This window comes from Anoplolepis gracilipes, chromosome 2 (assembly GCF_047496725.1).
Source record: "Anoplolepis gracilipes chromosome 2, ASM4749672v1, whole genome shotgun sequence".
NCBI lineage: Eukaryota > Metazoa > Arthropoda > Insecta > Hymenoptera > Formicidae > Anoplolepis > Anoplolepis gracilipes.
The window spans coordinates 11,684,452-11,697,299 of NC_132971.1; the positions used below are offsets into that span (position 1 = coordinate 11,684,452).

General features: G+C 31.2%; 1 protein-coding gene across 2 annotated transcripts in view; it reads left to right on the forward strand.

Annotated features, from left to right (window-relative positions):
- The window catches only part of LOC140662757 (uncharacterized), a 54,511-nt gene that overhangs the window by 38,166 nt on the left and 3,497 nt on the right, over positions 1–12,848 (forward strand). For both annotated transcript variants that reach the window (XM_072886381.1, XM_072886382.1), the window contains exons 11-17: positions 470–913; positions 9,843–9,985; positions 10,200–10,387; positions 10,791–10,893; positions 10,974–11,135; positions 11,924–12,159; positions 12,511–12,722. In XM_072886381.1, coding sequence (XP_072742482.1) covers positions 470–913; positions 9,843–9,985; positions 10,200–10,387; positions 10,791–10,893; positions 10,974–11,135; positions 11,924–12,159; positions 12,511–12,722 — 1,488 coding nt within the window. The remainder of the gene's footprint in view (positions 1–469; positions 914–9,842; positions 9,986–10,199; positions 10,388–10,790; positions 10,894–10,973; positions 11,136–11,923; positions 12,160–12,510; positions 12,723–12,848) is intronic.

The following is a 12,848-nucleotide window of genomic DNA, read 5'->3' on the forward strand; positions in this document are numbered from 1 at the left end:
AGACGAATTTTATAATCTGACTATAACATATGTAAAAAAGGAGATGAATATTATGATGCACTTAATAATTCTTTTCTGCAAAATCGGTTTTCTTTTTCGTCAACATAAAATTTTTGCGAATTAATAAATATATTTATAAATAATGTTTAGATACACATTGATGAAACTTTTGCACATTAATAAAAAATATTTTTTTATAAATTAAATTATGGACACAATATTGTGTATGTTTGCATGCACAGTAAATGGATTTATATATATATTTATATAAAATTGCACATATGTCAGATGTCGCAAATGTAATTCTTATTATTTAAATTCTTTTAGAATAAACCGTGCAAATTCTGTATAAACTTTCTAGAAGTCACACAAGATAAGATTTCGCTCATTATATTACATTCCTAAATACATTTCGTTATTGTCAATACTATTTGTTAAAAAAATAAAAATCGATTGTTAATCGTCGTAGGTGCATCAGCCGGCGACGAGGATACCGAGGACGAGTTGGAATACGGCGGGGAATCGCGGGCAACGACCCTTCCACGTGGCATGCAGTCCGCCATCAGCGCGGCTACCAATTCCTTGCCGCGACTACCGGCCGGATCGTCGGGTCCGCCAACCGGTCTGACGATGACGACGACGACGATGTCATCGTCGACGTCGTCGTCCTCATCGCCGATGCACAAGGCGCACAGCGTCTATCACTTCCTGCCGCAGCACAGCGGCGTGAAATCCGCCCGGTATCGGCCTCCAGGCTTCGCCAGGAACAGCAACATCGGGTCTGGCGCGATCGGAAGCGGGCCCAAACGCGCCGTCAGCGCACCGGGTCTTCAAGTTTCCGGCCCGCAATCAGCCACCGGCAAACGAGACAACTCGAGGTCGAGGAGGCAGCAGGCGATGTCGCTCACGTCGGGTAAGTCACTTCTTTTTTTAAATATCTAGTTATGAGCATTTTTCTCAAGGAGGGTTTCAAATATTTTCTATTAAATTTTTATCTTAGATTCTATATTTCTTTCATTATTTTCTTTTTCCTTGCGAAATCTCTCCATTGATGGAATTTAACAAAATTAAATGAATAAGAAGATGCAATATTTTAAGGGATTTTTCTTTATATTGTAAGGGAGTTTTTATTTTATTTTTTTATTTATGGATCTTAAAATGGTAAATAATTTTTGCATTTTAAAGTTCCCATAAACTTTCTCACATTTCAACTTATGGAAAAAGTTGATAGAAAATTTGTAAATCACAATGAGAGAGAGAAAGCGTGCGACTTTTGATACAGCCTTGATATACCCTTAAGTATGCTGTGTTAAGTAGCAGTCTCGTTATATGATCGTAAAATGATACCAGTGATTATAATTGGTATTTAATTTGATTTGATGGGATCGAAATCAATCTATAAATACATGTTTATTCCTGAAGAATTTTATGAAGCAAATTAAACGCATGATTAAAAATTCATTTATTTTCTTTATCACACAATATATATACGTATACGTCTCTATTATATTTTTCTAAATATATTTCTTATTTTTTGCTCCATCTTAATAGAAATTTGTATACCATTCATATTAAAATTAATTACTCGATAAATCTATATATGTATTTATAATAAATATACATACAAAAAATGTATAGATTAATTTAGTAACTGATTAAAAACTGTCAAATTAATTTGATTAGTTGCGATTAACAAAATAGAGCTAATTTTTACTTTTACATCTATATTTTTTGTTTTATTTTTTTTTACAGTATATTTTATAAATATATTAAAGAAAATAGAAAAAAATATATTAAATCTACATATCCTAAATCTTAAGAAGCGCATCTTGACAGGAGAAAGCATGAATGAAAGGAAATTCGGTCGGTGGTATATGATTCCCAAGTGATAAATTAGGCAGCCTCGCGGGAATCGTCACGCAAACGTGGCGCGCGCCATGCAAATGATTAAGTGTAAATATGAAATTATAGTGAAGATCCTCATGAAGAATGCACCTAGGCAGGAGAAATTATTTTTAGTTTATTCTTATTATAAGTAACTGCTAGGAAAGTTCGCGGCGAAATTCAAACGCGCATCTCACTAACTCCTATGATCTTAATCATTATTTAAACATTCTATCTCTGCATTATTAAACATCATGATTTTTTAAGGAAAGTAATTTTTTTTAGAAAAAGACATTTAAGTTAAATTAAAACTTATGATATTTGTTATTTATTCTAGAGAATAATTCTAATTTAAATTTGATAAATGTAAATAATGTAGTAAACTATTATAGTTTATTCTCTCTCTCTTTCTCTAAATTATTTATCAAATCTTTTCTATGATATAATTTAAATACTCTCCGTTAATTATATCCAATTAAGTCTTTTTGACTGTGATTTAGAAAGAATTGTTCATCATTTTAAGAATCTAAAAGATACGATTGTGAAACATCTTGTATACATTGTATGTACACAAAGTAAATATGTAGGAGGCGTGATTTTCTTTTCTGCAAAAAAAAGCAACGCGAATAGTGGCAAATTCCATTGTCTTCTCTGAGGGTCGTAAACGTTGCGAAAACCGGGACAGTTGTTGCGAAAACGTGCTATTCATTGCGTGAAATTTGGTGTAATAACAGACCTGAGTTAATTCTAACGATTTATACGCCTTCGTTATATTTGCCTTTTCTCCTTTCTTTTAAGACGAATTGAAATTCAATTAAGATTACGTAAAAATATTACCCATTATATCATCTCACGCTGTAAAATTTTATTTTCCAAATTTATCTAATATAAAGAAATATTTTTCTAGCTAATACCTGATTATAAAACACGATCGTGACACGCAACCTTTGCAAGAGAAGTTTTTACCCTTCTGTCAATAATGGGTTATATATATCTCTAAGGAAAAAATGATATTTATAGGAATATATAGGAAGTAATTTTTTTATATAATATGATAGAAAAAAATTATATTGAAAATATGAATTATAAGATTGACAAATGGCTTATGTGTGTGGACAATTTTTTGCAAAAAAGAGTTTTAGTCTTAAATAGGTAGGTAAATATATATAGAAAAGCAAGAAAGTATAGAATAAGTTCAAAAGTGAAATATCTATATATCAAAAATTTCTCTCCTTTTCTCTCTCTTGGAAAATAAGTTCTACAAATTATAAAATAAAACAGGCAAACATTTTTGAAAAGAGGATGATTATTCGAGAAAATAATACAGAATAACATAAATTTATATTATAATAAAAAATAGTTTAAATTTTTTATACAGATGTATAAACGCAAATGAAATTTTATTAAATAAAATGATTTTATTAAATCATAATAAATCATATTAATTTACATGCGAATTTATCTTTCTTGTTTATATCTATGATTGATTTATTAACAATAAATTTATTCTCACAAAGTGCGCGTCTATAATTTTCGATAAAAAATAAAAAGGGGGCTTAATCTAAAAAAATAAATAAGTAAATAAATTTCCTCGATAAACGTTCTTCCGCTTCTTTGACACACAGAAACACTCTCCCTAGGTTGTTTTCTCGTAAGAGGCGATAAAGAAAAAATTCGCGCGCCGCTCGTTTCTGCTGCGTGCGCATTTTTTTATGCGCGACAAGTGGAACGCGCGCATTGATAATAATACCGCGCGTTCGCGTTCAGGTGCTCGCTCAAGTGTGACAAGTGCAATTCTGCTTTATTACGAGGTTTCCTTTCTTTTCTCCGACTATCCCTGGCTGAACCCCGGGCCCCGGGTACGCGTGTACAATCGATAATGCCAGCCGACCACTCCTCGCACTCTCCGTGTACGCACTCCACGTGCGCGTATAACGTCGAACCTTTCTCGCAACGTTGTAAATACAACATTGCGTTGCACGCAATAGCATTGTAAATTGATGCGTTCACTTGTACGATGCATTCTATTATTTTCTCTTCAGCTTTTATTTTTACTTAAACGAAAAAAAAGATTTACATATAAGTATGCCAATTATATTAATATCAATCGAAAAAATCGAAAAGATAAAATACCTTTTTTTATTCGTGTATACTTTCCCCCACTGTATTTTGCCGGCTTATCGATCGGCGGAATAGGTACATCGCAATGTTTGCCGAGCATTGACCTAATCCACTTGCGAGAACGTAAATATCTTGCGAAATAATCTAGCCTGCGTTTTTTTCCCACGATAAACAAGTTGTCGCGGTTAAAAAGACAGTGGTTAAATAGAACCGGTTACAAATTTAGAAAACCTCGAAAAACAAACGTTACTCGCTTTAATATTTCTTGCAAACAAAAGTACGTACGTACATACATATGCTTGTATAACAGAAATTTATTCTCTTTTATATTTATGCTCTTTCAATCTGAATATTTAAAGCTAAAACAATTTACGTTTTATATAACATTCTTGAGTAACTTTTGTATGTAACTTTTACATAATGAATATTTTTAATGTATTAATATTTATGATTTTCTAATATAATTATAATGTGTGCATAAACTTTTCTCAAAATTGCAATATCGGAAGTAATATGAAAAAGAAGTAAAAGAGTTGAAAACATGAAAATAGAGAAAATTGTTGTATTATTTTTTTTTAATATTAATTCTTTGCGTAAATATTTAATGTAACATTATATATCAACATTTTACCTACAATATAATTTGGTAATTCGATTTATAGCTAGAATAATAATATTATACAAGATAATTTTTCTTCTGTCGAGATCAATTGCACCTCAGCGTCGTTGATTTACTTTAATAGATTAACTTTTACTCGCCAATGAAATTCAATTTTCGCTTCAATTTGCGGATACTAAGTGCTGATGAAATTAAGGTCCTTGCCACTCCCGTTTTCAGCTGCGCCTGCCACAGATCGATAACGGAGAGAATGGGTTTCGTGATTCGGGGGATAAAATCTTAGAATTATGAAAACCAATCATCGAACGATTACATGCAAATATATAATAACGTTATTTAAAACAGAATTTTGTAAACAAAAAGTTTCTTTATATTTTTTTGTTATTACTGCAATAACTTCTTATATTATGACCTCTAATTCTACCTTTTGAACAATTCAGCACTTATTGTTAGTTGAACGAAGTAAATCTAAACTCGCCCTCTAATTAAATCGAGGAATATCTTTTCAGAGAATGATTTTAACATTTTCCTATAAATGACGGTACTTTAAAATATAAATAAAAAATTTTTCTTTTTCAAAATATACATTCTTTTAAATTTTTTAATTATCTAAAATTAAATAATTTGTCAAGATATTTTTTATCTTAAAACTTTCCAAAAAGAAATTCTTGAAACTCGCGAAAGACATTTACGTCGATACGGCAATAATACCGATGCATTTTTTGCAGCACATTCATTGCATTACACGTTTACAACACTTCCGAATCACGGAAAACTTTATATTCGTTTGTCACGCATTCAGTCATCTTTTTTTGCTCGTTAGAGATCGGCTTGCGACAGGTTTACGTTCGACATCGTAAAAGCTATCTGAATTTATGTTATGCTCGACGGCCATCGTTATGTTATTGCTTTTAAACTAGATCGATTTTTCTCATAGATAAAGACTAATATGTTTCTCAATCATCGCTTTACGCCACCAATAATGCAGATATTTGAGTCATTTTGTTTTCTTTTAAAGTTTCTTTAATAGCTAACAATTATATATATTAATATATAGTAAGAGAGAGAGAGAGAGAGAGAGAGAGAGAGAGAGAGAGAAAGAGAGAGTGTGTGTGTGTGTAAAAATGAGAATGTTTATAATTAAAAAATAAAAAGAGATAATTTTTTAAATACAATTTTAATAAACATTGAGTTCCGACACGTACAGTAGAAAGTTTTCGGCCTTTCATATTTTTCGAGAGTTCTATTTCTGCTATTGAAAAGCATGAAAGAAATTCTTGAAAAAAAACCGGGACATTTATCTTTTTTTTTCTCGCAGAAAATGAACGAATTATGAAAAGGTCGTTGGTATTAAGAACGTAAGAATGTCGTTGAACCGATCGTTGTCGCGAGTTTTGGAATGCGTGTCAAGCTTTTTGCACAATTGCTGAAACGGTTCTTTGCTGACAACCATGAAGTACCAATCTTACGCTTCTACTCGCTACACGTCTTTCAGATTCCTACGGCTAACGATCCGCGCATCGAGCGATTAACAAAATCGTACAAGAAAAGTCGTATTAAATAAAAAATATAATAATACGATTAATTTTTGTCCGAATAATTTTTCACCGTAAAAGTTTACTAAAAGTTTTTTTCTGCACGATTTTAAATTACAAAAAGACTTTAACATTTGTTTATAGCTTTTATTTATTTTTATCTATTTAAAAAAATAATAATAAAGAATAAAGAGAAAATATTTGAAAAAATAATTATAGTTTTTTTTTTTTAATCTAAACTCATGACACCCGATGCTATTTGTTATGTAAAAACATGTTGAAAATGACACGCTCCTTTTATATTACAAGCGTCTACCAATCATGGCGATCCCATGCTTCGATAGAGTAATTTGATAATTGAGAATGTGCGTGTGCTATTGCGTGTGTGCGGTGAAACATACCAATCTGCGTGCATTCCCTTACACGGTTCTACAGTATAATTCCGGTAGTGAGTAGTTTAATTACTCGCGGATACGCAATAGCGTTTTCTAAAGGAAAGGTATACTCTGGAGTGGGATTTGATGTGTAAAAGGGTAACGAAAATAAAACAGAATAAAAGCGCTGCACTTTTTTCAAGCAAGAGATTTAAGTAAAAGTTTGTTATAATTAGTCTTATTGAAAAAATAAAAAAAAAATACAGAGAAAGAAAAAAATTTAATTACTACGAAAATGGAAATAAATATGAAAAGAAAAATTTAATGCACATTAATTGCATAATCCTTTCTGATAGGAAGGTCTCCTTTATAATTATTGACTAACGGATAATTTGTTCGCTTAGTCGGTCGAACAAAGTTCTCGTGTCAGCCGAGACACGGCAGAACTTTCGCCTATACTCTCGGTGCGTAGTACTATGTCCCGGATACGATGTGATCACGTGCAAACACGCATATGGTTTAATGGAATAATGTATAGTGTTGAAAATCAAATTCACAAAAAAAAGAGTGGAAAAGAAAAAAATCCACAGGTGACAAAATTCTTACACAAGAGACAGACGCGTGTAATTATTCGCGTTTGGCAGAAACGAATAAAATCTAATTAACTTTTTCCATTTAATATCGTGAAATATGAACGATATCAATTTTAATTTTAGTGACAGGATGACAAAATTAGACATAAGATCGAAAAAGGATGATAAATCTATAGAGATAAGAAATTAAAATTAGCAGAAGGAAAAGAAATTATTAGGGCAAATTTAGAACTATTGATTAATATTATTTTAAGCTATTTATTATCATTAATAATTATTTTTAAAATTATTAGGGATTTTAAAATTAGCAATTATTAATTAGAATATTATATATATAGAATATACAGATATATAATATATATATATATATATATATATAAAATAATAAATTACAAAACATCTAAATATAAAGAAAAATATCGCATCTGCGTCATTTGGTGCAATAGACTTTCTTTTTTTGATGACGAATATCTTGTATTAGTTGATAGACAATGCACAGGTGTTCATGAAAGTTATTTCTCTCAGGCGATGCGCAGAGATACGTCAATACATTCACCTTGACACACATTCACCTAAACTCGTTTAAAAGTGTTGTGAACTGATTCGACTCTATTGTGGCGAAAATGTTATCGCGATTAGGATGCAATCACAATGAAAACAATGGTTATCAGTGAATGGCGTTATCTAACGTTTAATTATTCATTACTCAGCACTATATGTACAATGGATTGTCTCGTAGTAGTACGTATACGTATATATTACTGTTTTCGTAACTCATTATGTGTTTGAACGATAGCAACGTTTAAATGTTTATCTTTTATATGTTTTTTTTTTCCTGAACCTACATAAATTTGAAAGTGCATTTCATCTTGCAAACGTAACATTTGTAAGAGAAAGCAAAACGAAGATCGTGAAATTGTTATTTAATAATGATAGGAGATATAAAAAAATATTTCAATAAAATAGTAAGGAAAATTTTTTATTCAACTTTAATTAAACATTCCAAACGTATACATATTTTGCATATTTAATTCGCATGCTCGAAAGGAATTGGAAAAATTGATCTCCATTGAAATAAAGTCTTCTCGGACATATAATAAAATTATATCACATCACTTGTTATCAAAACTTGACAGATATTGAACCTTGAACATGGAGGCTGTTAATATATTTGTCCCTCGAAAGCAGGAAGTAAAAATCAGTATTATCGTTCTCTTGTTCCGTTCAGTGAAAGAACGAATAGTTAAATGAAAGAATTCAGAGTCAGTATAGCGAGCATTTCGTTTCGCGTTGTGTCTTTCTCGTATTTCTCTCGTTAATTATCGTAAAATATCAAGCTATTAAGATCATTAAGAGTTATTATTAAATCAATTAAATCTTTGAAGATAAAATATTTTTTTTTTTTAAATTCAGGAAAAAAAATATTCAAACATATTAAAGTGAAGTGAATAAAAATACATCATTAAAATTGCTTCGAAATCAGCAAAAAATAGTACGGTAATAGTCTAATTAACTAGCCACAAGATCAAGATTAAATTTCAACAAGATGAAGAAAAGTGCTCGTTATTCGACTTTCAAGGAAGCTCCTATCTCAGGTTCCTGGACCGTTGGAAAAATCGCACAACGTTTTGCTTCAAATTGCCTGCTGACGTGTTGTTGCGGTTGCTGTCACATGGGACAAACGACTTCGACTTCAGGATCGAACAAAGAAAAGATTCCAAAGTCCGTCGTCGAATCGCAAATCGATTCTGCGAAATCGGGAGACGACGTTGAACTCGTGATGGAGACAGTTCTTTTGACAGATCACGATCATGGAGTATCAAAAAATGACGTGACGCAGGTCGTCGAAGATGATACTTCACTGATAAACCACAAGAACGATTCCTTGATCGATATTTCGGATTCCAAGAGCAACGGAATGAGACGGGTGATCGGTAGTTTACCGGTGCTTTCGAGGAAGGAAAAGAAATCACCGTCGTTTAGCGATGAAAAAAATGTGTCGGAAAGCGATTTGGAAATAGGATATCCTGCGAATATCTTCGCTAAGTGCTCGAAACGATACAAGCAGCAAAGAGCGATAAATGTTCCACAATTGATAATAAGTTAGTCGAAACAATTAATAACAATTTAAATAATGATTGAAAAAATTGTGAAAATAGTTCAATCATAAATCATTAGAGAAAAGTCTTAAAACCTTGAAAAAAGTAAAAAAAATTTCTAAAATTAAAATACTACTAAAATTATTATTTCAAAATAATCTCAAAAATTAAAACCGTGGAATAAAAAAGAAATAATTAAGCATGCTTATTTTTACATATTATTATATGTTATATTACAGAAATATATGTATAATTAAATTATGTAAAGATTCAATTAGAGAGAAATTCTATATATGATGTGTGTTTATATACATGTATGTATATGTATGTATACATATATACAAATAAATACGACTCATATATATTAATTAAATAATTAATAAATACATTATATTTATTAAATAATAATAGAAAATACTAATATTTTTTAATATTTAGGAATATTTATTAGCAAGATTCTTGAAACTTATATTTATTGAAATAATCGATTTTTTTTAATTATAGTTCTTATAGAGATTCTGTTTCTTGAATATTTTTTATTGTTGTCGCTTTTGATAATTGAATACTGAAATCTGAATCAATTTGAGTAATCAAGTCTTTTCTTTGTGATGTCATAGATGATGGAAGCAGTTTGTCAGAGGCATGCAGTACCCCGATCATTGGAGCAGGATCACGAGCAGGCTCTAGTCATACGGTGATGGACATGGATGACATGGATCCGGGCCATCTCGCTACTCGCTCGTCTCTGTCGAGTCTTGGGGTAAATATAAAATTTATTTAACAAGTGTAAAGTTTATTTACGTAAGATTTGCCCTTGTCGTTCCCAATTTTCGAGAGAAACTATCTAATTATTTAACGTGAAACAAATTATGGTGTTGAACTTTGTTCAGAATAGAAAAATAAATGATTCTTACCTCGCGTTGAGAGTTGATCGCTCTTTAAAATCTTTGCGATTTTAATTTTTGCAATTCTAGGCACGCTCGGATTCGATGGCATCTGTATATAGCGGTGCGGGTGAGGGACGTTGCTGTCGATCCGTGGTCGTAACGGGTGAAGTGGAGTTCGCTTTGCAGTACGATTATAAGAATCTGACGTTTGAAGTGCACGTGACTAAGTGCAAGAATCTCGCGCCCGTCGACGTGAAGCGCAAACGATCGGATCCGTGAGTATTTTTATTTAATTTTTGTCGATTTCTTCTTTATTTTCCTACTTTTATTTTCTCTATTTACTTTTTATTTTTATTTTTATTTTATTTATTTCATTTTTATTTATTTTTCTATTAATACTAATATTAATATTAATTAAAAATTTTCAATATTAATTATTTACATAATATTAATTTTTTATTTTAATTATATTTAAATATGTTTCTTTCTTTATAAAAATGTAAAATATAAAATTATAATTTTATTTATTTATTAAATTATTTATAATCTTCTTTATAAATCTTCTCTAAAAATTTTTTTTTAAATATTCATTTTTTGTTTATAAAATAAATATATGATAGAAAATAAATACATAGAGTATTTAACTTTTTACAATCTTCTTTTACGCTTCTTTTCTAGATACGTTAAGGTATATCTCTTGCCGGACAAATCAAAGAGTGGCAAGAGAAAGACAAAGGTGAAGAAGCACACGTTGAATCCGGAATTCAACGAGACATTAAAGGTAAGTTGGTCTCCGGACATATATCATTGTATTATTGTTTGCATGACGATTTTGGTGGGTTCGTCATCGCGCGGTTTTAGTTCCATATGAGCCTGAGCGGCCTGGAGACAAGAACGCTATGGCTGACGGTTTGGCACTCGGATATGTTCGGTCGCAACGACTTCCTCGGTGAGGTGCGAATGCCCCTGGAGAACAAGATATTCGACGACCCGGCGCCACATTGGTATCCCCTTCAAGAAAGGGTGAGTTTACCATCGATTAAATGTTAGCGAATAATTGCACAGAATCAATTATTGACGGAGGAACCATTCTTCTTGAAATTTCAAAAGTTTAAAATCATCGATCGCCTCCGAACAAAGTAAGTCTCTTGGACATCAATGTGCATTCAATGGATTGCATCTTTAGCAGATAGGGCCGTTATTTCTGCTTTTCTTTCCATCGAGATGCTATTTCGGAGCTTTTTATTACAATGCTTTCGATATGTTCTACATGAGCGCATGTGACTGCAAAACGTATTCGAATATGTATATGATTAGATATATATACATATATATATAGTTTAATATATATTTTTATCTTTCAATATAATATCGAATCTTTTAAATATATATATTTTTTTTAAATATATTATTGAATTATAAACTATTTATTTGAATCACACACACAGGATTAAATAATTAATTCTGATATTTCTCCCACTAAAAAAATTATAGTTTTACATGTGTACAAAATATCGAAAAATTGTCGTTTTGTCGAATGATATAGGTTTGATAATAATTTTGATGATATGATATACAAATGTAGGAATTTTAATAATTTTTTAATAAGAAAAGTATATACCATAAAATATATATAAGAAAAAATATATACATATATCATCAAAAATAAGTTAGCGAATCGAATAAAATCTATCAAAATGTTTTCTATACCTCGTATTTGTTCGGTGTTTGCTCGAAAATTTCAACAGAAAACTGATTCTTCGATTCTCGATTTTAATGAACTAATGCTGATAATAATTCTTGATTCACAGACAGAACCGTTCGACGATCCAGTCGCATACAAGGGCGAGGTGATTGTCGGCTTGAAATTTGTTCCGCCGGATCCGGCTCAGCAGGAACGTGATCGAGAGAGTGGCACGGAACGTGGCGGAAGTTCCAAGACAAAGAAAAACTGGAGTCGTGGCGCTCTCCACGTTCTGGTCAAGGAGGCCAGAAATCTGCAGACGCGCGGCAAAAATTCGGGCACCTGCGATCCCTTTTGCAAAAGGTATTCTCTTCCTCCTCCCCCTGTCCCGTCTTCTTAACATTCAATATTATAATATACATATGTATTTCTATTGAGACAAACAGGTGATCAACAAATACAATAAATAATTTATAGTTGAAGAAATTTTTTAAATTTAATCTTTCATAAAGAGCAACTTGTTGGTTATTTTTATTTATTTTTTTATTATTTAATTTTATTTTTTTAATATATAACATTTTATAGAGAGCAGTTATTTTTTATACGTCACTCTTTTTTTATCTGGAACACAAATTCGCAATATTTCTAATAATTCGTTTTTATAGTTCTTTTAGAAAATTCTCTCTTACAGTCTCTATATAAATAATTTTTCAGCTATCTGCTTCCTGACAAAGGCCGATCCGGTAAGCAGAAGACCGGCGTCGTTCGTAGATCTGTCGGTTCGCCAGTTTGGGGTCACACATTTATCTACAAGGATGTCAGTTTGCAAGAATTAGCGGAACGCGGATTAGAGTTAACAGTCTGGGATCATGATCGAATCGCCAGCAACGAATTCCTCGGCGGGGTTCGATTTAATCTCGGCACTGGTACGTATAAAAAGCCACACATAAATAATCTAATGAAATTATATCTGGAGGTTATAATTATTTTCTTTTTTTCAATAAAATTAAATTTATCTGGACTAAATTAGAAGATATAATATTTTTTCTAAA